We start from the raw sequence: 27,198 nt of genomic DNA, 5'->3' as shown, positions 1-27,198 counted from the left end.
ATTTGTGAAATTTTTCTAAACTCGTCTGGCTTGTTGTTGTTGTTTATTTTTTGTTTTTGTTTTTTTTTGGGGGGGGGGGGGGGGGGGGTCATGATGTTTGCTTGAAAAGTCTGTACTTCAATCACCTTTTGACTGTTGTATTTCAAATCCCTTGTAGTGGTGTATAAAGGCAACAAAAAAATAAAATAAATGGACAACAATATATATATTGCACTCTGTCTTGTTAACATTTTTAATAAAAAAGAATGATTTCACTAGTACATAATATTATGCTTTACTTTGTTATGATAAATACATTTACAAGGAAAACTACAACCTTATAAATAGCTTCATATAACCAGATATATAAAAAATGTGTAAAATTAAAATTTGGTTTGCTAAGAACTGAAATAACATATACTGAACATAATTACTACTCTTTTCAGTAGTCTCGCTTAGCTGTATTTTTCTTTTGGGTTTGGAGTGTGTCCCAAATTTGTAGAAGTCCATGGTACTGTACAATGTATGTCGAAAGAAATGCTCTTTTGTAAGCCTTCAGTTGTTATTAGTGGTAGGATGGAAAAGCTGGCAGAGATGCATTTTTTTTTTTCTCTTAACACTGACAAATTTTGGTGGTATTGGCTGATTGACCCACTCGTGGTTCCAATTTATTGAAATGGGACCATGTTAAGATGGATCAAGTTAGAGTTAGCTCATTGTGGTGTTGTGGAAGATGTTAGAGGTGGAAAAAATTCTTGAATCCATTGTTAGATTGCTTTGATGAGGACTTAAAGGCTCTGGAAGAGGACAAGCTACGTGCACAGCGACTCCAGCTATCAGGATCAGGACAGTGGTCAACAGCGTAAGTCCCCGTCTGAGCACAAGCTGGTTCGTAGAGAGCAAGGTTTTAGGTTGGGTTTCTCCATATTCACTCGCCATCACTAGTTTACTCTGCTCTTGGGTGCTCACTTGGACATAACCGACCACTTCAGGTCTATTACTTGTTAGCTGGGACGAAAGAAGCAAAGCATAATATAATTATTGAAGCTATCATCACCAGGATTTGAGAATAGTTTCAATTTCAGGACACAAGTGATTGACTTGGTGATTGGCAGGGGTTCCCAAACTTTTTCCATCAGCCGAGTAAAATATTTACTTGAAGTACCCCCTGAGAAATTAAATTAAAGAAAGAGGTCACCCAAAAATAAAAAATTGCTGTAAATGTACTCACCCTCAGGCCAGAAGGTGTAGATCAGTTTTCATCAGAACAGATTTGGAGAAATGTAGCATTACATAACATGATCCACTGCAGTGAACGGGTGCTATCAAAATTCAGTCATCTGATAAAAACCTCACAATAATCCACAAGTAATCCACATGACTGCTGTAAGTTTGTAAAGAAACAAATCCATCATGAAGGTATTTTAACTTTAAACCATTGCCTCTGGAAAATTTTTTAAAATAACGCTTCCTTGAGTAAAAGTCCATCCTATGTTGTCCTCTCACTTTAAAATTCAATAAAATATTTTTTAGAACTGTTTTGTACTGTTTTCAGTTGGGTCACTAAATGGTGATTGATCTGGGGATATTTGTCTCCTGATTCAGACAAGACTTTTCGTATGCTTTTCACTGGAGAAAGCAATTTTTGAATTTGAAGTTAAAAAATGTCTTGATGGATTTGTTAATTACAATCACAGCTTTTCACCTCACAAGATGTTAACTTAAAGGGGTAGTTGATTGTGATTTCAATTTTTTAACATTAGTTACTGTGCAATGTTGCTGTTTGAGCATAAACAATATCTGCAAAGTTACGAAAGCTGAAAGTTCATTGCAAACGGAGATATATCTTTTAAAATCCTGGCAGTTTAATGCCTACAAAAACGGCTGGTAGGGAATACAACAAGTTACTTCCCGGGTTTGCGATGTAACAAACCCAGATAAACCCCACCCTCGGGAAAAGGCAGCAAAGGGGCGAGGTCAGAAAACATCTCAGGTTACGAATGGTTCCCTGAGTAGGGAACGAGACACTGCGTCCTCTAGGGGAGGGAACGAGACACTGCGTCCTCTAGGGGTCGCTATGGGGAACACCTCATCGTGAACCGTGTCTGAAGCACACATTGAAAAAACACCAACGAGTTAGCCGGCTACTGCCTCTGACGTCACTACCAGCGCGACTATAAATAAGCACCAGGAGAATACATTATTTACTTCTTCGTCTAAAGCTTGTGTCCAAAACATGGCAGGGAGTTAGAGGATGCAGCATCTCGTTCCCTACTCAGGGAACCATGGTTACATTTGTAACCTGAGACGTTCCCTTTCAAGGGAACTTCGAACTGCATCCTCTAGGGGTTGCTATGGGGAACAGTATACCCATGCCGCCATGCTGAGGGGAGTGCAGGCCAGAATCATGGCAAACACTAAGTACCAACTCCACCATTTCCACGGGAGTTGCCCCTGGGACTTTAGACAGCTGTCCATGACATTATCCCTTGGAGTGGCGCCCAAGTTGAACGGGGCTTTTACCAACTCAAGAAAGGGCACAAAGCAACCTCGCAAAGCCCTCACCAAATAGGATTTTAGAAAGAACGCAGAGCACTAGCATGCGAACTTACCACAGTGTGGATTTCAGAAAGTGCTCAAACACTTCACGTGCACACTTACCATAACATGGATTTTCAAATACTTTTTTAAGGAGGGGCTCTCGTGGCACTCTGATGGAGCAGCTCATAGATGGAATGGTGCATCTCAAACAATATGTTTGAGAGTCATCAACTCGATCTGTGGAAATAATGCTGGTGCGCTCTGGGGAAAAAACAGAGAACTTAGTCTCATATGAGAGGAGAACTCCGGATTCAGAGTAGTGCACTCATAGGCGACCCTTCCTGGAAAAGGGGAGCTCTGCTAAACTACCACGAGAACCGCCCAGATAGCCCCTCACATTGAGGGCAGCGATGCTTGAAGTGTATGAACAAATACACGCTGGCTGAATGGAGCCCAAGGAACCAAGGTCTAACCATCTAGAAAACGAAGCTGAGCCGCGTAACCCTTACCGTACAGGATTTCAGAAAGTGCGCAGAGTCTTGTGTGCACACTTACGTGGATTTTAGAAAGTGCACAGAGCTTAGCGTGTGTACTTAAAGGTTCCTAAGCATCGCAGAGGCGCTGAACCGCACAGGAGAGGCAAGCTCAAATTTTGCAAACCTCTGGCGGGGGGAGCATCACCTGAGACAGTATATACAGGAAGAATTCCGTAACTACCACCTCCACTTCCCGCTGGATGCGACAGCACAACTAAGCGGCCAGGAGGCCCCTCAGGATGACCTGGCCGGACATCCATGAAATTCCCTGCAGTGCTGTGCCAGGTCTGATCATCAGCGAGACTCCCGAAGAAGCCTGTGATCTCGGGCGCCTAATACCAGAGCACAAGGCCGGACGGCCGGTGCTGACGAGTGTTTAGTAAATGCCGTAACTGAGCACTGCAAAGGAAACTCACAGAGTTTATTAGTAGACACATAACCACCAGCAATTTAATACACATAAATATATACAGAAAGGGTTACATACTCACCCACCCTCCTGCACTGGAGCCCCGCTCAAGGGGCGCCTCCTTTTAGTCCAGACCATCAGTAAGGTGGTTGCTATGAACATAGAACCAGCCAAAAACATCATAGGTCCAGCCTAGGAGACTGTTATGCAAGAATTTTCTCCACCTATCCTCGATCAGGTGGAGAGCTGGTGGTTACAGGGGAATTAGGCAGGGGAGGATAAAAAGCAGAAGTTAAAAAAACACCCAAAGGGAATGAGTAGCTACCTAGGTATCACTCCGATTCAGACGAGAACGCTGTCTCGTCTGAATCACAGCCCTCAGGTTCTGCTTATCTCCTCGTGACCCACAATTCCTCTTACCCCTGCCCGCAAGCGGGGGAGGAGCGCGAGCTGCAACACTAGCCTTCTGCGCCCGTCTTTGATCCTCAGATCGAGACAGGCAAGGACCCCTATGTTGTTCGCGCTCGGACCTGGACCTTCGTGGAATGAAGGATTTAAAGGCAGCTGAGTGCACCCTTGCCTCCCTGAACTTCTCGACCGCCGTCTCGTCGGAGGTAACGTAAAGTTCGGAAGGTGAGACCGGAGCATCGAGAAAAAAAGCCCCTTTCTTTCCTCCCGATGTCTGCCAGGTTCATCCACAGATGTCTCTCTGTTACCACCATGGCCGCCATAGACCTACCCATGGCAGAGGTGGCCTGCTTGGTAGCACGGAGAGAGAGGTCTGTGGTGCGGCACAGCTCGGCTTCCTGGTCAGCTGAAAGGCCCTCGCCTTTATCCAGGTCCTTCAGCAGATTAACCTGATAAGCCTAAAGCACTGCCATCGTGTGCAATGAAGCCACAGCCTGACCTGCTGCTGCGTATGTGCTGCCATTTAAGTGGAATGTATCCTCCAGGGGCTTAGATGGCAAAGAGGGAGACTTAAGAGAGGATGTTTCCCCCACAGAGAGATAGCTAGCCAGCGTCTCTTCTACAGGGGGCATCCTCTCATAGCCGTTTTCGTGCATCCCCTTGATGTTTGCATAACTCTTATGCTGAAACCGATGGATGCGAGAAGAAAACGGCCTCTTCCATTCTTTTTCAACTTCTGTATGTAAATCAGGCAAGAATGGAAGGCTCACCTGGGCTGGAGGGCTATGGTCAGACAAATAACGCTCGTCGAGGCAACCTCGTGGCGTCACTTTGCCTGCATGCTTCCATGGCAAGTCCAACTTTGCCATGTCGTGATCCACAACCTCTTAACAGCTCCACATACGCAGGGCAGGAGGATTGAGAAGGCTCAGCCTCAGCTTCTTCGCCACCCTCCGACATCTCCTGCTCTTCCTGGGCAGAACCCAGCAGAGCACTAACTTCAGCATCAGAAAGTGTTAATGGCAACACACCTGAAGTTCACTCAAACTTCACTCAAAAGTATACAAACATTGTATAGATTTTAAAATCTTGCTTATTACTTATAAAGCCCTGAATGGTTTAGCACCTCAGTATTTGAACGAGCTCTTGTTACATTATAGTCCTCCACGTCCGCTCCGTTCTCAAAACTCTGGCAATTTGATAATACCTAGAATATCAAAGTCAACTGCGGGCGGCAGATCCTTCTCCTATTTAGCGCCCAAACTCTGGAATAACCTACCTAACATTGTTCGGGAGGCAGACACACTCTTGCAGTTTAAATCTAGATTAAAGACCCATCTCTTTAACCTGTCTTACACATAACATACTAATACATTTCTAATATCCAAATCCGTTAAAGGATTTTTAGGCTGCATTAATTAGGTAAACCGGAACCGGGAACACTTCCCATAACACCCGATGTACTTGCTACATCACTAGAAGAATGGCATCTACGCTCATATTAGTCTGTTTCTCTCTTATTCCGAGGTCACCGTAGCCACTAGATCCAGTCTGTATCCAAGTCAGAGGGTCACTGCAGTCACCCGGATCCAGTATGTATCCAGCCCAGATGGTGGATCAGCACCTAGAAAGGACCTCTACGGCCCTGAAAGACAGCGGAGACCAGGACTAGAGCCCCCAGATACAGATTCCCTGTAAAGACCTTGTCTCAGACGACCACCGGGACAAGACCACAGGAAACAGATGATTCTTCTGCACAATCTGACAATTGAACTGCTGGTTTCATCTGGCCAGAGGAGAACTGTCCCCCCAACTGAGCCTGGTTTCTACCAAGGTTTTTTTCTCCATTCTGTCACTGGTGGAGTTTAGGTTCCTTGCAGCTGTCGCCTCTGGCTTGCTTAGTTGGGGACACTTCATTTACAGCGATATCGTTGACTTGATTGCAAATTATTGCACAGATACTATTTAAAACTGAACTGAGCTGCATGATGACATCACTGAATTCAATGATGAACTGCCTTTAACTGTCATTTTGCATTATTGACACACTGTTTTCCTAATTAACGTTGTTCAGTTGCTTTGATGCAATCTTTTTTGTTTAAAGCACTATATAAATAAAGATGACTTGACTTGACTTGACAAGCAATATTAACAATGTTTACAATACAACCGGAGCCGCTGAGGTGAGGGGCGGGATGTTTAGACCACTAGAGGCGGTTTAGCAAATCACCACACACTGTGCTAGCTAACCAGTCAGAGCCCATCACCTATTTCTGAGGGAGTGGCTTCATAAAAACAGGAAATGATCAGTATGTTTCTCAGAGAAGGGACAGAGCAGTGTGTGAAATAAAGATAAATTATGTGAAAAATACGTTTTTTGTTTGTTTGTTTGTTTGTTTGTTTGTTGTTGTTTTTTTACTAAGCATTAACCCATGTTAGACTGCACCCCCATCAACACAATCAAGCCTAGACAAAAAAAAAAAAAAAAAAAAAAAACAACGGTGACCCACCCCTTCGTGTTGTGAAATTTTGTGATTAATCAGCTGTTTAGACTCTCAATCTGACGGCACCCATTCACTGCAGAGGATCTGTTGGTGAGAAAGTGATGCAATGATACATTTCTACAAATCTATTTTGATGAAGAAACAAACTCGTCTGCCTCTTGGATAGCCTGAGGGTAAGGATATTTTCAGCAAATTTTCATTTTTGGGTGAACTATTTTTTTTTTTTTTTTTATATTTTAGTAATTTAACAACAGATTTGCATGTTTATGGTTCTCTGATATTGGATATTTGTTGCTTGACATGCAAGTAAATAGATAAATAGTTTCAACTCTAATTAGAGAAATGAAGACAGCAATATATTCCTGCTGTAAATTACAAGTTCACTGGAAAATATAAATGAATATTTGTTCATTATAATAATTTTGCTTTACAAGTTACAATACTAATATTAAATTCTTCACTTTCCAATGTCCAAACCCTCAAACTTGAAAGATTCAAAATCCTCAAGCTTTTATTTTGGTAGAACACTGCTGAAATGTTGTAAACCAGGGGTGCCCAACCCTGCTCCTGGCGATCGACTGTCCTGCATTGTTTAGCTTCAACCCTAATCAAACACACCTGCCTTTAATTTAAGTGAGCCTGAAGACCTTAATTAGTTGCTTCAGGTGTGTTTGATTAGGGTTGGAGCTGAACTTTGCAGGACAGTCGATCGCCAGGAGCAGGGTTGGGCACCCCTGCTGTAAACCCACAAAAATGTTGTAAATTATGTGAATGTATAAATAAATTGAATGTTATGTTCCCAAATTTATGAGATGGGAACAAAGTGTTGCTTCGCTTTGAAACATGTAGCATCATTTAATCAAATCTCAGGCTTTATTTGATAAATTTTGTAATATAATTTATATAATTAATTATTATCATTTTATCAAATCACAAACCCTCTGCAGTTCCTCCAAAAACCCCAGTTTGGGAAACCCTGGATGCTTGGATTCCTGTAGTACTTACTTTGTTTCCAGTTATGTCATCCCAAGGTTCAGGGATACTTGCTGAAGCTCCAGTATCAGGTGTTTGCTCATCGTTGTTCTGCCCTTCAGAAACGAGCGTATCAAAGACTGACTGTCTTATCGATGGTGCCTTTTGAACACACACTACCTTTGCATGTTTCCCTGCACGTTTCTGAGCCTAAGGAAGACATTAGTTAACATTATCACTTTCGAAACCCTTACATAATGGTAACTTGACCTGACCACACAGGTTTGATTTGATATGTCTTACCTTCTCTGTTACTTTCTTCCAGTTGAGCTTGAAGATGAGAGTGGTGAAGAAACAGGTCTGAATAATGACACAAATCAAGAGGCCAAGCCACAGACCTGAATGAGTGGGAAATTTAAATGGGATGTGTTTCAAGTTTAGAACAGATCATGGGAAGTTAACACTATCTGAATTTTATTACATGGCTGGTTTGGAAGCGAAAAGATGCTATATGACCAGAGACCTGAATCACTAACAATAACAAGTCTTGATGTTTTCAGGTTATGTGATGAAATTTGTTTTGTACAAAAACATACATATTGCCTATTTTATAGTTGTGATGAATTTATTATTAGTAGTAGTAGTATAAAATTTGGTTTGCTGAATTTGTTAGATTGGTGTTTAGAAATAGGCCATACACACCCACCATACATACGACACACGTCTTGGCCAGGATTTTAATATTGACTAAAATATCCAGGATTTGGCTGTTTGCACATTGCAGGTTGATCATTGTGTGACATTCATGAGAGCTATAGAGAACAGATCAGATGGCTCCTTATGCTTTCGAATCGCTTTCGCACCTATTTCGGTGTCTTTTTTGATCGGTGCACAGTGACGCTTCAAGTCAAACAAACACATGCGCATATTTGTATCACTTTGATCATACCCTATAGAGCTCATCTCTCACGCACAGCCCCACGATTGGTCGATTATGTCCAATACCTGCATGTTATTGGTCAAACTTCTTTGGATGCTTTAAGTAATATTAAAATCCTGGCCAGGACATGTCCCTATGAACGGTGCATATGGCCACTATAGTTTAGAAGTTTGGAGTTGGTAAGATGTTTTAATGTTTTTGAAAGATGTCTCTTGTTCACCAAGGCTTCATTTATTTGATATAATTTACATTAAAATAGTAATACTGTGAAAAATGTTTACAGTTTAAAATATTTTTTTTTCTATTCTAATGTATTTTAAAATGTAATTTATTTATTTGATGGCAAAGCTGAAATTTCATCAGTCATTACTCCAGTTTTCCATGTCAAATAATCCTTCAAAAGATTTCTTATTAGTATCAATGTTGAAATATATATATATATATATATATATATATATATATATATATATATATATATATATATATATATTTAGATATCCAAAAAAAAAATATTTATTTAGTTACTATTTATTATTTTTAGAATTCTTTGATGAATGGAGACATCTTTTATAAAAATTATATAGTCCTTACTGTTACTTTTGATCAATTTAATGCATCCTCCTTACTGAATAAATGTATTGTCTTTAGTTCGGTTTGGAGGATGAAAAGATTTAAAACTAAATTGCAGAGCAAAAATGGGATGCCACATATCTGAATGGAATTAAAGATCTGGGTTGTCTTGACATTCTTTCTTTCTTTCTTTCTTTCTATTTTTCTTATTTTGGCTCCTTTGAAACAACTGAATTTCTGATAAGTTAGGAAAATATGAATGAAGAGATGATACCAAGTATCCTGAGCTCGGCCAAAAACATCAGTGATATTCCTACTGGTAACCCAATGCAGTAGTAACAGATCAAGTTGGACAATGCTGCTATCTTCTGCTTCCCGGCACCCAGAAGAATCCCTGAACACACACACTAAAACACAAGACAAACTGGTCTGTTGTAGCGATATGCACTATAGAGACTTCAGAGTAATCAGTGAATTACATAGCTTCACAAAACCAGGTTTCATGTCATCACAATAAATCCCAATATGGCGTTATTTTTTAGTCAAAAGTTATGAGCGTGTAAGACATGCTCACGAGCACATTACGTTATTTCACACGCGCAAAAATGAACCTTCAGCTGGCATGATAAAAGTACTCGCGCACAAATTCAACAACCGAGAGGTGTACATGTAGCTGCGAGTGAGCGCCTGGCATACATCATTTTATACGTGCAGAGACATTTTATGTATATTAGAAAACTCATTCTAATTCATTCCCACTCCTCTTCGGTGGTAACTTAACCCAACTCCGTGCTTCCTGTAATGAGAGCTGTCAATCAAGGTACAAGGATGTCCCTGTGTGAAAGTGACCAATCATAAGAGGGTCAGTGCCCTCCTTGGTTTCCGCCCCCAAATTGTCAAAAGTCATGTAGACTCGAGGAAGCAGAAATCAGCTGAGCGAGCAGAAATCCACTAAAAGAAACAAACAAAAAACCAAAAGCAGAGGTGGAAAGAGTACAAAAATATTCTACTCAAGTAAAAGTACCATTACATTATTGAAATTTTACTTAAGTACAAGTAAAAGTACCAGTCTAAAAATCTACTCAATAAAAAGTAAAAAGTAGCTCATTTAAAATTTACTCAGAGTAAAAATTACTTGGTTACATTTTAACAGTGGGAGGCAAAAATGGGACAGGCCAAGGGTGTCAAACTCAGTTCCTGGAGGGCCACAGTCCTGCAAAGTTTAGATATAACCCTAATTAAACACACCTGATCCAGCTAATCTAATCATTTAGGCTTATTTGAAAACTACATGATATGTATGCTGGAGCAGGGTTAGAACTAAACTCTGCAGGGCTACGGCCATCCAGTAACTGAGTTTGACACCCCTGGGATAGGCCTATTAATCTCAGACTAGTTGTTTTTAATTAAAGGAATCAGTTATTTAGAATAATAAGACATTTGGGCTGTTACCAGGCAAATCAGTATCAACAAACTCATCTTTTCAGTGCAGAGGAAATGCAGAAGCTTTATCGGAAGTGGTATTTAGATGTATTTTCACACTGTTTAGTGCAGGACAAGAATGCATTTAACCTGCAGTTACAAATGCATGAATAATGTTTTGATACAGGGCCGTACACAGACCTTTTGAGGGGCATGTGCTGAAACTGAAAAAGGGCACCCCCCTCCCTTTTTTATATCAAGTTTATTTAGTAAGCCTGCATAAAAGGAAGAAATGGTCACATCTTGATGACAAATTCAATAACACAAAATAATAGTCTCAAAAGCTTTAGATTTATTCACGATTAATAACAACCATAATAATAATATTAGATAATTAGATAATATAGATAAACAGGGTTTTAAGGGCTTCTTTAAACCTAATTACAACAGCAACCTTCTGTGAGCCATGTGCTTGAAGATGTTTATGACTTCACTGTGATCCACTGGGATGTCCCTCTCCCATATATATTCTCTTTTTTAGCTATTCTGTCTTGGTTTTATAAGCTAATTTGTATTATTTGGTTAACATGATTATGAATGACATTGAGAAGAGGGGAAGGTGAGCAATGAGTCAAGTATTTTTGACAAACTTTTTTGAAATATAATTTAAGTAATTATGTCCAACTCAATTCCAGATTATAAGAAACTATAGCCATACCGTTACTATAACATATCCAACATGTATCCGCCTACCTAGCAAAAATTTGATACTGTGGTGGACCAGGGATGTTGGTCTCTTGAAGGTTTCTTATTCACTACACTTTCCCTAAAATAAGCCAGCAATGAAAAAATAAATAAAATAGTGTGAAAAGTACAGTTGCAGTGAAAAGCATTTCTGAAGGATCATGTGACACTGAAGAGTACTGAACCGGAGTAATGATGCTGAAAATTCAGCTTTGATCACAAAAATAAATTACATTTTAAAATATATTCAAATAGAAAACAGTTATTTAAAATTGTAAAAATATTCACAATATTACTGTTTTTGCTGTATTTTGGATCAAATAAATGAAGCCTTGGAATGAATCATGAACTACATTCTGCATCATAAAATATAAAGATTTCACAGTGATCTTCTGTAATTGTTTTTTTTTAGTTACTACTACATTACTGTAGTAAAACCATGTTTTACTACATTTTATACATGTGAGGACGAGCGGATAGTATACCATAACATGATTAGCCTAAATGTTAATAAATTAAGTGTATCAGCAATCATAAATCAAAGAAGAAATTTCTTATATATGTTATCTTGGTGACGAGGATCCCTCGTCGCTTTGTGTAAGTTCCAGTACGAAACAGCGCGGGGGGCGCACCTTTTATGATTTTCCGATGGTAAAAACAAATTATATGGTGTTGTATTACTTATCAATATATAGTTTTTGACCAGCGAATGTGTGCAAATGTGAATTTTGTTTTTTTGTCCGTCATTAAAACGGCGACGGCGCCTCACATTACATTTTCATCTACAGGTTACAAACTAGTTTTTGTAGCTATATAGACGGAGCGCTCAGTTTTTCTGTGTGGTAAAATGCATTTGGCCCAAAATCGCATTTTATAAAAGATGAAATGCCACTGTATGCACAGGCTATTTAAGTGTTGGCTTTGTATTGGCTATGACTAGATGGCAAATGCTAGCCCTCTCTCTCAGGCGACGTCCCACATGTCTCAGTCAGTGAGTCAGTCAGACATCAAATAAATAAAATATGAGCCTTTATAGACATAGTGTAGTAGTAGTACTTATTCAAACAACAAGATATTTATTTTACCCTTCGCAAAACTTTGTTCAGCTCAGCTGTTGTCTACTGTGCGGCTGCTGTGGAACTTCAGTTGATTCAATGAATATAGAGGGGGCGGAGTTATCAGCTTACTGACAGCTTGAGGATCGAATAAGATTTACACAAGCTCGTTTTAAGAACTTTCATTTGCTAAATATTTGTAAAACAGACAGACAGACGTAAAGGGTGACCAATAGCATTGATTAAAAAAAAAAAAAAAAAACACCACCAAAAAAAGGGCACTTCGGAGTGTAAGGGCAAAAAGGGCATGTGCTCTGCATAGGTTGAGCCCTACCTGTGCAGAAAATATCTGTGATATACAAGACATAAAATGCTGAATACTCATTTGAAATTATAAGAAATTAATTATTTAAAAAAATCAAAAGATACTTTAAAAATGAATACTGTGAGAGATCCAAATGTCAGCGAGTCACTGTTAATAAGTGAGTCATTGCGATTGAACCGAATAATTTAAACAGTTGATTCATTCAGGAACGAAACACTGTCATGTTGCTCAGAGATGCAAAACTGTGCTTTGGTGGCTGTTTGGAATTATTTTTTTGTTGTAGAAATAGAGCAAAAACAGGCAATATGGTGTCTAAAACGCAAGTCTCTTAATTACCTTGTTTACTGACCTGTTGTAAAAAAAAAAAAAAAATATAAACAAAAAAAAAAAAAATATATATATATATATTTATACATGATTTTGGAGGAAAAAAGACGCCATTCTTTGTGTGATTTTCATTTACTATATGAAATGATATATGTAAATTTGTGATAATTCTAAATGCATTTAGCAGACTGAATCACACAGTGAAAGAACGCACTATAAATGCACGCGCACATCACTAAAAACAAAAATCATAATATCAAACACCAAATAAATCGCACACTCCGCACCACTGTCTTTTTGGCTAATTTGTGCACAACCTCTAAAATGTCAAAGCTTCATTTTAACCACCAATGCAACGATGGCATTATTAATCCCATCGAGTTCAACATGATAAGGATTGATGTCTTGTCGAGATTTTATAAGCTGCTTGGTCTCCCTAGGTAAGCACAGTTTACACTGCATAATAGAGCATAAATATGGCCAGGGGTTCACTTCATTTCCTTCGAGTTCAATATGATGGGGTTTCGTTTTCAGCGGTGTCTGCACCACGTTTGCATCTTTCTTGTGATTTTAGCGCCAGTTTGGCCTCCTGCCCATTATTTACTGCAGTAGTTTACAGGGAGCGATTTTTTTTTTTACTCAGTAATTAATGTGTTTTAAAATGTAGCGAAGTACAATACTTCAAACAAAATATACTTAAGTAAAAGTAAAATTACAGATTTAAAAAATTACTTTAAAAAGTAGAAGTACACAAAAAAGTTACTCAATTACAGTAACGCGAGTCAATGTAATTCGTTACTTTACCACCTCAACCCGCGAGCAGAAGCCCGCTGCGCGCGAGCAGGATTCCACTGTACAAGCAGAGTTAACCTATGAGATGCCAGGCGCTCGCTCGCAGCTACATGTACACCTCTCGGTTGTTGAATTTGTGCGCGAGTACTTTTATCATGCCAGCTGAAGGTTCATTTTTGCGCGTGTGAAATAACATAATGTGCTCGTGAGCTGGGCCGCATTAATGCACGGGCTTAACTGGGCTTAAGCCCAGGGCCCCGGGCTGGGGGAGGGCCCCGATGATGCCTGAAAATATTGTAATCGGATTTTATAATTCGTTGGCTGTCCCTTTAAAATTACGCTTTATCGCTTTGCTTTGAATGCACGTGCGGGCGTTGCAAGTCCTGCTCGAGAAGTGTCAGTCAAACCCTCTCACTCAATTAACCCTGCAATCATCAGTCACAGTGGGCATTGTTTAATTGTCTGAAATCCAATAAAATTCATCATTGTCTGAAAGCATTCAGTTATTGGCCTGTATCGAACTCACGTGACATACTTTCGTTGAATTCTTTATAAGATAATTGCCGCCGCCTATTCTAATGATGACAATAACTAATCTAATGGCTAATCTAATGTGACAGCAATGTCTCGTAAATATGACAGTGGTTCGCAAAAAAAGAAAAACAGCACAAGATAAAGTAGAACGTCAGAACAGTTTGTTAAAAAAAAAAATCCTTAACTAACATCATATTTTAACGCAGGCCCAGGGAAAGATGAAGATACAGATAATGGTGAAGGGAAAAAGGGAATCACCGCCATTTACAGGTTGGTTGTGATATACCAGCAGGCTGGCAGCAGTAGCTAGATATGATAGTCTATCAAAATAATTAACTATTTTTAAACTTAACAACTTAGTTGAGCTCCCAGTAGCCTAGTTAGTTAGCCACCTTACTAGAGCTGTGGATTATAATAATTTTTATGTATTGCAATGTTGATGCGAACGATTCTGCACACATGTAATTAAATAGGCCTTATCATAGTGGCATAATGATTTAAATAAAGCACTCTTGTTACTATTAAAGTTGCATATGCCTTCAGAAGCAAACACTTAATTGCGCTTGATGTTCGTATCACTTCTTTAAAGCAAGATATTTGGGCACATTTCGTTTTTTACTAAAAGAAAATGCATGAATGAGAAAATCGTGTAGGACGTGCTTGATGTTAAAACTACTTTTTAATCTCAATAATAAGTCATAAAAAAGATCTCTGTAATCGTGTTGACTGACACACCCTAAGCGCGAGTACAAAAAACCCTCACAGTAGAGGTCTGCGCGGGACTGTTTTTTAAGTCCCGCTCCCGCTGGGGTTATATCCGCATCCTCCGTTTCCCGATATATATACACTCTTTGTTCACCCGCTGTCTGCTTAGAATAATTTTCTTCCCGACCCGACCATCCCGCTAAATTTAGATCTCGTTTCCAAAATTTCCCATTTCCATTTCCACGGAGAAAATAAAAATGTTGTCTGCAAAAAAATTGTATTTATTATTTTTATTCGCCTTGTCAAGATACGAAATTTAACATTTTACTGCCAACACAGTAGGGGAAAAAATGTCGAAGAGAAAAAATAAATAAAAACGCAGACTCTGAGCCCTCCTTTTAATATTTCTTGATAGCTACTGTTGTTGGATGTGGAAGTATCTCACTGACATTAAACTTTCCGATTTTTGCTGCTGTGTCGACCAAATGTTGGGCCAGCTGATTAAAACCTTTACCGGACACAGTATCATACAGTCGAATATCTTGGCAAACAAATTCAACACATTTTTCTGTTGTCTCTTTTTTAAACTGCTCTGGCACCGGCCTAGACTTTGTAAATGCCAGTTTAGTTTGACCCTTTGTGATGATGCATGAGTGCCGCCTTAAACCCGAGGTTCCAGTCTTGTGATTGCTGAACGGGAATACTTTTAGGCATTTATCACATTGCGCAAAAGGTATTTTTTTCATCTGCGTCTATGATACATGAAAAAGACTCCCCATACATCAGACTTGCCTGATGTGGGTTTCTTAGCAGTAAACTGACCATTTTCCAGTCCAAGTTGAACGTCCTTTAAGGACAGCGCATCAACACTTTGCTCTGCCATACTTTTTGAGGGCCGTATATTTACAACCGGTAAAGTCTGCCCTGAGGACCGTTATTCACATGCGTGCATAAAGGTCATGAGTGCAGGGCAGGCTGTAGCCTATACCGGGGGGTGGTCGATAAGATTAAGTAAAGCGAAGATATGCTGTTCTGAAAGGACGTCGGGAACGTGATATTTAATGACCGACCGCTCCCGTTCAAATTACACAGTTACCGACCGCTACCGTGTTTTAGTTGGAAATTTAAACCCGCGGCGCAAAATATGTAAAAAAATGTTTTTGTTTTTTTTATAAAGTGAGATGCATTCTCGATAATATCAGATCGTTAAATCAACAATTACGATATCATAGACTACATATAACACACACCCTACAGCACTGGCCCGATCGGGCAAGTGACCGTTCCGTCTACTGTCCCGAGCGTCATTCACACTAGCCTCGGGCAATTGGGCAGTCCTTAATGTCGAGCCCTGGAAGGGCCCCTCAAGAGGTAAAGCCCAGGGGCCCCTTATAGTCTTAATGCGGCCCTGCTCGTGAGCATGTCTTACACGCTCATAACTTTTGACTAAAAAATAACGCCATATCCCTAGTTTAAGCATTTTAACTGATAACGTCTTGTGACATTACTCATAGATACTGTAATGATGAAAGACAGAAGATAACATAAGGCCCTGTTACAGTATATGATCTAAAGCTCAGTCACAAAGAATATATGTATTAAAGGTTGATTAATTTGTGTTGCCTTACTTTGAATGCATACAAATTATAAAACAATTCAAACTTACCACGAGAGCATCAAAAAACTGCAGGAAAACGTACAGGGTGAGAATTTCCGAGACAATTTTCACTATGCTCCTGTTAGATTAAATCAAGAAGTGAGAACTGCAAAACAACAAAAGAAAAGCTTCACTCTCATTGCTATAATTAGCAGTGATTTATTTGTCATCCTGATTCTTTATTTATCTTACGAAGAAAATTATTATGATATCACTTCATCTAAAATAATACCAGTTTTATCATAACCCAATAATGCGTGTTTATGTTAGAGAAACAGAGAAACAAACATACTCATCAGAAGTGAAGATGTATCCCACTACTGACTTTGAGGAACCCATCACGATTCCCTGTAAAACAGCCAAAACTCCTGCAATGCAGTAAAGGTTTAAAGGATCTTTCCTTCTGGATGCTAATTGTAAGTTATATACTAATTACTAAACTGTGTTGTTAGCACTGTGTTTTTCTATATTCTCCTGACCTGAGATCATAAGAGTCACTTTACTAGTGATCAGGGCCCTGTTAGTGTCTCCAGCTCCCAGCGCATTTCCCACACGCACACAAGCGGCCGCGTGCACACCTAATGGAAACTAAACATAAAATCTTGTTATTAAAACAAGCATATATTCACACTAATTTAATTTAACAAATATAATTTAACAGGATAATTTGTTTATAAAGCATCTGTTGTTCACTATTTTTGAAGGTTTCCACATTAGACCAGTAGGTAGCGATAAAGTTGTGGTAATTGTTTTGGAGCATTACAAACAACTGAAGTAAATCTTTGAACCCTAACAATAACAAAAGGTTTGTCCATGTCAAACTCACAGGAAAATTATAGAGACCTCAGTTGGCAGAAGCTTAGACATTGAGTCGTTAAAAAGATCTTAAATCACCTCCCCTTTTTCTTCAGTATTGATAATTAAAGGTCTTTCACATTAAGGATGAAAACCATAAAAAATAATAATGATGAAGTTTTTTTAATTTATTTATTATTTATTTTTATTATTATTATAATTATGTGAGAATAGGTAAGTCCACACCACAACTAATACTAATGACAGGGATATTATATTACTGGAATCACTTTCAGAAAGATTGTTGATACTTTTTGTTTCAATATATTTGCCATTTGGCAGTAAAAACAAACCCTGCTAGCAATGGCAGATTAAACCAGTTTAATAAGTCTCTTATTGTGAGTGTAATGTTAAATAACACTGTCTTACCATGTAAGTAATGGCCCCCACCTCCAGCAACACATGTTGAGCAGCAAGATCCACCTCCCCCAGCATTCCTGCCAATCATCAGTGGGGGAAAGATTAAAGGACGAATGGATGTTATTTAATTTATGTGTTGGCTGTCTCTGATTTTTGTCTGATTGTGGCATTGCACAACTCAAATGTAGTAAGACTTTTATGAGATTATTTATAAAACAACGGCAAAACAATTGTGCACTTCCACCTGGGTGATTACAGAGGGACTTTGGTTGAAGACCAATAGGAATATTTTAACCCTATAAACCCTGCTGTATTATATTTGATATTGAAATGTCTAAAGCCTCAAATTGTTCAAAAAGTCTTACATATAGTCTTCTGTCATCTGATTGATAGTTTACACTTTTGATAGCACGTTGTAGTATAATTGTAAAAATGCTCACCTTCAGGTTGTGGTACACATTTTTATGTGAAATCCTTACATATTTTAATAAGTAAATGTAAGAATAACTTTCATATTGTTAGAAATATTTCGGAATGGATTGAAACAACTTAGGTTGACTTGATTCAAGTTAAAAAGATCTAATTGATTACATTACATTACATTAAAATTAAATTTTACTTTTTGGTTATATAAATATCAGCAACTGCACCAAATAGCATACCTTTGATAATTTTGGCTGTCTGAATAAAACTGAGGTGTTTTGTTTGTTTGTTTGTTTGTTTGTTTGTTGTGTGTTTTTTTTTTACTTTCTTTTTTTTTCACTGTGATTATGAGCTCTGTATTCTCCCATATCATACAAGGGCCATAAAAGCATGATTTATCAAAATATGATACTTGACCAAATCAATCAATCAATCAATCAATCAATCAATCTGTATTTCACCCATTTCATTTCAAATTATATTTTTTTTCTGACTATTACGGTTAATCAGAAACACAAGACAACACAGATGTGTGAAACCTTCTTCACACATCTACAAACCTGCAAGGAAACCTCCGATCTCATAGACCCACCACTCAAAACAGAGCATGAGAGTGCTGGGAATAGCCAGTTTCATGTAAGAGCCCCACTCCTGCAGTGCTGCAGTAGACCAGCCTGTAGGGGGCGACAAAGACAAACACACACACACATTCTTTTTATCACAGCAGTCATGTTCATACAGTTCATACATCTCTTGTCATTATTGATTGACTAGCTAAGCAGAATTATCTATGTGTTTTTTCATGTTTTCCTATTCACAGTGGTCATTGTGAACAGATCAAAATCTAACAGATTTTGGATTTGGACATTTGGGAAAACAGCCTCACAAATAAACAACAAAGTATTTTCTTTCACTGGAAAAACGCCAACTAGTGTCCATAACGAGTAGGAATTCATAGTGATAGATTAAATTACTGACTCTCTGCAGTTTGCTGCTAATAAGTCTTCCAAAGGCTGGGAGTCGATCCCAAGCAAAATTGATTCTGAGGCACTGTTAACTGAGAGTCCTTTGGACCTGTGGAGAAGATTTTACTCAGGCAAATCGACTTTACTGAAGGCCATGGCATCTCTGGGAATGATATGATTCAGACTGTGCCAATTATCAGCTAGGGGTGGGATTTTTATTTATTTTTTTAATTACAATTCACCAAATAGATTTGTTGACAGATTCTTTTGGTGACTATTTTTGTAGGTTACATCATCACACCAGTAGGTGGTGACTAATGTGGGATAATTTCTTGAGAGTGGCTTGCAACAGACAACTTGCAGTTCTACATGTCAAAAAGACAGAGAAATGAACCTTCAAAGCCACACTAAATTTCATCCATAGCATACAGTTTGAGAAGTGCCTGGACTTTGGTGTTGGTCCATCTTTTCCAGTGTTTCAAATGGCATCCCTTCAGCCAATCAACATAAACTTACATCACTGGTCTTTCCCATTGTGCTGGGTTAGACCCTATTCTAAAACAGGAGATTTTAGTTTTAGTTTAGTTTAGTTATAGTTCACTGAAATTAAAATCATTCTCAGATCTTGCAGGGTTATAGATCCAATAGTTATATGTTCCAGTATTTATAGGAACTATGAAAATGTTCCTCTGGTGCAAAAGGCTCTTATGATCAACAAGAATTGAACACAAAGTTGAAAGCACATCAGGAATGTTAACTATAACCGTAAACTTTAAAAATTCCTCTAATTCTATGAGAATAGGTAAGCAGAAGAAGGATATTGTTGGAATCACTTTCAGAATCTTTTTTTTCAGCTGATGAATGATAATAACACAACAGCCAATCAGAATCAGCTTTAAAGAGCACAAGCATGGACTTTAATGTAGCTTTCATTATAATTATGTTTATAGCTATTGTTAGTTAACTATAAAGATGACTATAACACACAATGTTGTTCTGTTTAATATAAGTACACACTGCAGTTTTGTCATCTGATGCTTTAAATTCTCAAAAATTTTAATTTTTTTTTTTCATTCATCAGCTGAGCTGGTACAAAAATAAATAAATAAAATTGAAATTGAAATTGGTTCCAACAATATCATTCCTCTGTGCCAGTATTGTTATAATTGTGGTGAGGATTCTGGTGTTCTTTTAAATTAGTTTAAAAAGTATATCTTATTGTTATCTTTATAGTTTGCATTGCATATTGTTTTCGGCCTTTAATCTGAAATCAGCTTCAATTCCAGTATCAGCGCTACTGTAGGTCTTATTTTACCATTGTATTCAAATATATCAGATGAGGCATCACTGTCTGCACTCCCACTGGTAGTCTCCGCATACATTGCTGCTCATCTGCAAACATTGTAGCTCCTCTAACTTTGCTGCATTGGTAACATCACTTTAACTCACAGCCATTAAAAATTAATCACTTTGTCACTGTTGGATGTGAACACCCTTTTAGAGTATAATAATTATAGTTGGCTTAATGTAAAAATTGTATAAGTCAATGAACCCATAATGACATAAAAGCAAACATGAGTGTCTCTGTGTGTGCAGCTTTCCATATATTCCTCACCACCCCATGTATCCACATGCAGCTTTTTCCAGCGTATGTAAGCAAACAGCAAGAGGCAGATGGAGATCTGTGAGATACTGTTGGCTGCAGCAGAGCCCCTGCAGAGACACAAGCACCTGCTTACTGTATACTAAGGATCATTTATTTCCTGGCTTATGGCTATCGCTAATCTATAGTGCATGTATTGCTGTTTAGTTTTGATAAAAATAGCAGTAATCATACATACATAACTCCCAGTTTCATTGAGTGAAGAAGGATGTAGTTTGTTGCTAAATTTAAAACGTTGGCAGCAACTGCTGTGTACATCTGTGGCAGGATGATGCCCTGAAACATGCCAATACATTATTTGTTAACTTTACAAGTCTTTTGCTGTCTTTTGTCCAGTGTAGCATCTTGAGCTTACTGAGAGGTTTTACCTGGTTTTGCAGATAAGACACCTGCAGATGGTGCAGAAACATGGCCTAGGAAATTGAATATTGGACAGTAAAAGACATCAGTACTGTCAGCAGTAGGAAAGCTTGTGACAGTGACTGTATGTGTGGTTAGGCTCTTTAAAATTTACGTCTTGAACATAATAAACAATTTGACAGGAAACATTTTGGTTAATGACCAAAAAATTGTCCTGAAGAGTGAGCAGCACAAGTGTAGGCAACATTTATATTACATTTACATTTAGTCATTTAGCAGACACTTTTATCCAAGGCGACTTACAAAGAAGACAATGGAAGCAATCAAAATCAACAAAAGAGCAATGATATATTAGTGCTATTACAAGTCTCAGTTAGCTTAACACAGTACACATAGCAAGGGTTTTTAAAATAATATAATAAATAAAAAGAAAACAGATAGAATAGAAAAAGAATACAGCAAGCTAGTGTTAGAGGTATTTTTTGCTTTTGTTAATTGTATAATAAATGAAAAGAAAACAGATAGAATACTAAAAGATTAGCAAGCTAGTGCTAATGAATAGAGTGCAAGTCTAAAAGAGACAAGTTTTTTTTTCTTTTCTTTTCTTTTCTTTCTTTTATATTTTAAGAATATAATTAGAATAGAGAGTGCTAGAGTTAGACGGTAAAATAAAGATGGAAGAGATGTGTTTTTAGCCGATTCTTGAATATGGTGATTCCACCAGGAGGGAACATTTAATTTCTGTAAAAGAGCTTTTGTGCTTCTTTGGGATGGCACAAACAAGCAATGTTCACTTGCAGAACGCAAGCTTCTAGAGGGCACATAAGTCTGAAGTAATGTATTTAGGTAAAGGGGTGCAGAGCCCGTGGTGGATTTGTAGGCAAACATCAATGCCTTGTAGTTATTGTAGCTATTGGTAGCCAGTGCAAATTGATAAACAGAGGTGTGACATGCATTATTTTTGGTTCATTAAAAATTAATCTTGCTGCCACATTCTGGATTAATTGTAAAAGTTTGATAGAACTGGTTGGAAGACCTGCCAAGAGAGCATTGCATTTGAAATTATACTCTAGAAAAAAAGGCCAACACAGAGATGAAAGCACAACCACTGTTGTGTTATTTTTGTAAAAACATGTTGTTATACTTACAGGAACGGCAGGGAGGAAAGCCATAACATACAGCTGTGCAATCCTGAAAAAAGAGCATAACAGTCTTTGAACAGTGTGGTACCCAAAAAACAGGATAATTGACACGCTACATAAATAGGATAGAATTTGGTATCCTATTACTTTTTTAAGCATTAAAGGTACAAACTGAATGTTGGAAAAAAAGTAACTTTAGTATTACAATCATGTACTTAAATGTGCTTTATTTTATAACATTAAATGAATTTGGATGCATCCATATAGCTAGGTGCCACTTCACACTTCTTCTTTTTTTAAACACAAATCATTTAATTTCATTTCAAATCATGGTGTCATCTCTGGCTCATCATTAAAAATAAATGTTAATAATATATATATATTATTGGTTATCTCATTTCATTGAAGTGAAGCAAAAACTACCCAACTAATACTGCATTCCTCAATTATATAAACTTATAGGTCATATGCAGACCTATGTAGGTCATAAACTAATTTATTTTAAATTATCTGGACTCATTTTCACAGACCTACAGCTAAGAGAATTTTCCCACTTTCTTTGTAGTTCTCAGAGGCTTTAATTCCCTCAAAATTTTAAGTGTTTTTTTTTTTTTTAAAAAGACATATACTGATATTCTGTTCTTTTAGAACAACACACTGCTTTCACTACAACAAATATGATTCCCTATCTACATGGGGGAAAAATGTTACACTGGTAATGGTTACCATACTAAAAGTTCTGATCTAATTATCTAGTACTGGATCAGTCTGACCTGGCCACCTCCTGCTCTTGCTTCAGGGTGAGTAGAATTGACTCAGCATTGATGAGTATGGCCCAGCATGGCAGGCAGAAGAGTAAGAGGATGAGAATGCTTCTCTGGAGAATCTCCCCCACACGCTTAAGGTTCTTACTGCCAAATGTCTGGACATCAACAATAGATAATTAGTTCATAATACAGATTAACTTCATGCCAAAAAAACTGTAGATTGTTTTGCACAATTATGGTTGGTTCACCCAAAAATGAAAATTTGTTGAAATTTTACCTCAGTTCATCCAAGAAGTAGATGAGTTTGTTTTTTCATCAAAACAGATTTGTAGAAATTTAGCATTACATCATTTGCTCACAAATGGATCATTGGCAGTCAGTGGGTGCCATCAGAATGACAGTTCAAACAATTGATAAAACACAAGTCCAGATAATTGTCTTGTGAATTTACAATTCCAGTCATTAAGGCATTTTAACTTAAAAATTAAAATGGTCAAAATATGTGTACATAATTCATAATAATGCTTCCCCCAGTCAGAAAGTCCACATCCCTGCTGTTTTGTTACATCAAAATCCACTTACAAATTAGTTTAGAATTGTTTTATACAATAGTTTTATATTTATATTTTCACTTGTAAACAGTGCTTCATCTGTGCATTTTTCTCTCCTGGCCTGAGGGTGAGTACATTTTTAGCAGATTTACATTTTTGGGTAAACTATTCTTTTAATATTATTATTTTTTAATACCAAACATTTAATATTTAAAACATGGTCTACAGAAAGGAATATATTGTTATTCTTCGATTTTAACTTAAAAAGTAGCAAACTATTTATAGTATGGTACTCCATTGTACTGTATATGGGAAATAGGGACATGATAATTGTTAAACAATTGTTAAACAATGGTATGCAATTCATGATATTACATCAGACACCACAACACACCCATGGTACTGCTACATTACCACTGTAGTATTAAGTTACATGTTGGCTAAGATATTTTGCATGTTGGTTGAGATTTTAGTAGTACACATATCATTACTTTAACCATGTTTAAGTCATCATCAGTTAACACTACCTGAGAGACTAGTGTGTCACATGCGAGGGCCAGACCGCATCCTGTGGCTGTTGTGGTCACATTAATAGTCTGAGGGAGAAAAATGATGATTTAGCAGTGCAATTACCAAACACTGTCTCCTTATCTCTCACTGCTTCCTTCTTGGAGATACAGATATTGGATTTTCGATTTGATCAACTTCACAAGCACTCCTTGAAATAGGAAATAGTCTTGCTGTACAAAAAAAAATAGACATGATAAGATACTGAGGCTTTAGATTTTTCAGTGAAATGTATGAGGGTCATTAGCGTATGAAGGATTTTAACATTTTTAATATAATTATGTATTTTATTATCAGAGAGATGTAATAACTGAAAGTAATGTCTTAAAATAAAACTAAAATAAAAGTCATCTGACAGAAGAACTGTACTTGTCGCTGATACTGGGGCATTACCTTCAATTCTTTACTGAATTTCACGACAATTACCGTACTAATATACAATCCTTCAGGGTAGATGAGGTACAAAAGTGTGCATTTTCATTGTTCCTTTTAACAATGACAATAAAAATCTATTCTGTTATTATATTCTATGATTTGAAAGTACTGCCCCATTGTCAATCTTTTGTACCTCTCAAGGTACAGTTTTTGCACTTTTTTTTCTCCATTTTTTTTTCTGACAGCTCCATTAGATGGTGGATGAATTACCGCAGAGGCCAAGGCATATCCAGCCAATTCAGCATTTCCTAGGTGACCACAGAATATTGTGATGACGAATGGCAGTAGGAAGTTTAGGATCCTGGAGATGAGCTGTGGAAGATGAAAATGCAGATATCAACTAGTAACATGGAGAAAGAAAAAAAAAAAGATCTGCATCATGTAAGAATCCTACAATAGACTATTTGAACTCCAGATTATGCCCATCAAAACCAATATTAGTTTTAATTAGGGCTGTCAAATGATTAATCACGATTAATCACATCCAAAATAAAAGTTTTGTTTACATAATATATGTGTGTATACTGTGTATATTTATTATGTATATATAAATACACACACATGCATGTATATATTTAAGAAGAATATGTTATGTTTATATATTAAATATATTTATATATAATATAAAATATAAGAATATAAATATATAAATGTATATACATGTAAATATTTTCTAAATATATAATTTATGTGTGTGTATTTATATATATATAATAAATATACCCTGTACACATACATATATTATGTAAACAAAACTTTTATTTTGGATGTGATTAATCGTGATTAATCATTTGACAGCCCTAGTTTTAATATGAAATAAATACAAAAAATAAATTTAATATACATGGAAAAACAATTCCACTTTTAAAATAAATACTAAAAATGAATCTATGTGTGGGTATATGTTTTATATATGGGTATTTTTTTTTTGTTAATTTTTTTTTATTATTATTTTTTTGTTTGTTTGTTTGTTATTTGTTTGTTTGTTTGTTTGTTTGTATGTTTGTTTAAGTACACAGACACCTAACTAGGATGAAATAGAAGGATTACAAAAATTCTTTATCCAAAATTAATAACCGAAAGTTAGGGACAGACCACAGGAATTCAGTTTGACAGTCAGACAAGCACTCTTCACAGCTATAAAACAGGAGCCATCATTTACATCCTCATCGATTATAAAATAACTATACTAACTCCAACTCTAACTTAAGTTACAGGCATAGGTCAAAACCAACCATCACCCCAGAACCAGATTTAGCTGGCAAAACTTTTGTATTTAAAGTTTAAAGTGAGTTGCAGCACTTGTGGAGCACATGAGAGAGACATGGAACAAAAAGAGGACTTACCAGGGGCCCCGACAGGCGCAGGACGTGGTAGAGCTCCTCTCTGTAGGCCAGGGGAACCCATCGACGCACACAGCTGCAGCGGAAGAGTTTAGAACTAGGTGCTGTTGCCTCGGTGATTTGTTCATGGCTTGCCAGGGGCCCGCAAGCCTCAGGCATCCCAGCTTTATCCATTCAGCCGTTGAGTGCAAGAAAGTAAGAGAAAAGAATGAAGAGAGAGCGGGAAAATAATAACAGAGAAAATAATAGGAGCAATATAGGAATGAGACAGCTTCTCTCCAGCAGTGTTTTGTTCTAGAAATGTTGTTACCAGTCCATGGAGGCAGAAACAATCAAATCAAATAGTGCTGATACACTGATTAAGTAACCTGCTGCCTTCAGTCATTGAGGGAGCCCAAAAGAGGCAGATCACAAGCAAGCTCTTTATAATTCCCTGTATGGAGTACAGCAGCTCTGAGGGGGGCTGTAAGGGGTGGGTTAGACTTTCATACTTCTGAAACGCAGTGGTAATCTTATCAGGAATGCATGTGGAAATAACAGATTGCTGTTCCTTTGAGGAACCCATGCTAAAGCATTGCTTTCTAAGTTGTCAGATTTCTTAATGCAGCATAATAAGCAGGAAAAACTTTACTTTGGGACAGATGATCCCTAAAGAGTCCTTTAACCTGTAAACTTGGAGTTAAGTAAATTATATACTTGCTAAACCACGTCTAGACTGTTTAGGTTTGAATCCCTCAAGGATAATTTTTGTTAGAAAGTGTTTGTTAAGTATAAAAATGTGTTTTAATGTTTGGCAAACTGACCTAAATGATTCAGATAACCTAAAAATCACTATTTGTAATATACTGGTACATTACCTCTTGGTAGCTTGCCATGGATATCCAGCATGAGGAGTCATGGTTGGCATATCACATGCAACCTTTGGTCATTAACTTGCTCATACGGTTAAACAGTAATGCTTAACCTCTGTCAACCTAAGTCTTGTACAACCTGTGCTGATTATTCAATAAACTAGACTTTTTGTAACTAGTCAAAAAAGTGTGTTCAAATATTATTACAACTACATTGGTTGCTGAACAAAGATTCATAATGTAATAATATATAATATTAATAATAATAAAACTGCTTTAAGTATTTTTGAAAAAGAAAGAATTTATTTTTGTAATTATTGTATGTAAAGATATATTTAATATTCTGCAAAAAAAAATAAAAAATAGGATCTAAAATACAAAATGTTCAAAAAGTCTTATTTGTGAGTTTTAAGTCATGCAATGTACAGTATGTGTGTACATCTCTAGGGGTAGCAAATTAAAACAACCTTTAGCCTTTCTTGTGCAAGTTATCCAT

General features: G+C 37.3%; 1 protein-coding gene across 1 annotated transcript; it reads right to left on the bottom strand.

The window, feature by feature from the left end:
• Positions 1-204: 204 nt before the first annotated feature.
• slc47a1 (solute carrier family 47 member 1) lies at positions 205-26,645 on the bottom strand. Its single transcript, XM_042747895.1, has 17 exons — positions 25,855-26,645; positions 24,719-24,820; positions 24,034-24,102; positions 22,962-23,110; positions 22,195-22,237; positions 21,055-21,099; positions 20,865-20,962; positions 20,639-20,736; positions 18,619-18,732; positions 17,645-17,712; positions 16,900-17,008; positions 16,713-16,788; positions 16,430-16,499; positions 9,134-9,266; positions 7,653-7,747; positions 7,383-7,559; positions 205-987 (listed from the first exon to the last, which is right to left on the bottom strand). Exons 1-17 carry the CDS (start codon positions 26,023-26,025, stop codon positions 688-690), a joined length of 1,917 nt encoding a protein of 638 aa, XP_042603829.1. The 5' UTR covers positions 26,026-26,645; the 3' UTR covers positions 205-687.
• Positions 26,646-27,198: the final 553 nt, after the last annotated feature.

Source organism: Cyprinus carpio, chromosome B21 (assembly GCF_018340385.1).
Source record: "Cyprinus carpio isolate SPL01 chromosome B21, ASM1834038v1, whole genome shotgun sequence".
Classification (NCBI taxonomy): Eukaryota; Metazoa; Chordata; class Actinopteri; order Cypriniformes; family Cyprinidae; genus Cyprinus; species Cyprinus carpio.
The sequence above is the reverse complement of the archived record's forward strand: the minus strand, read 5'-3'. Positions and strand labels throughout refer to the sequence as shown.

Coding starts and splice junctions, on each gene's coding strand:
- slc47a1 (XM_042747895.1), bottom strand. CDS start 26,025: ATGGATAAAGCTGGGATGCCTGAGGCTTGCGGGCCCCTGGCAAGCCAT. Junction 7,748..9,133: donor GGCCGAGCTCAGGATACTTG/GTATCATCTCTT, acceptor CCACTCATTCAG/GTCTGTGGCTTGGCCTCTTG. Junction 7,560..7,652: donor GGAAGAAAGTAACAGAGAAG/GTAAGACATATC, acceptor TGTCTTCCTTAG/GCTCAGAAACGTGCAGGGAA.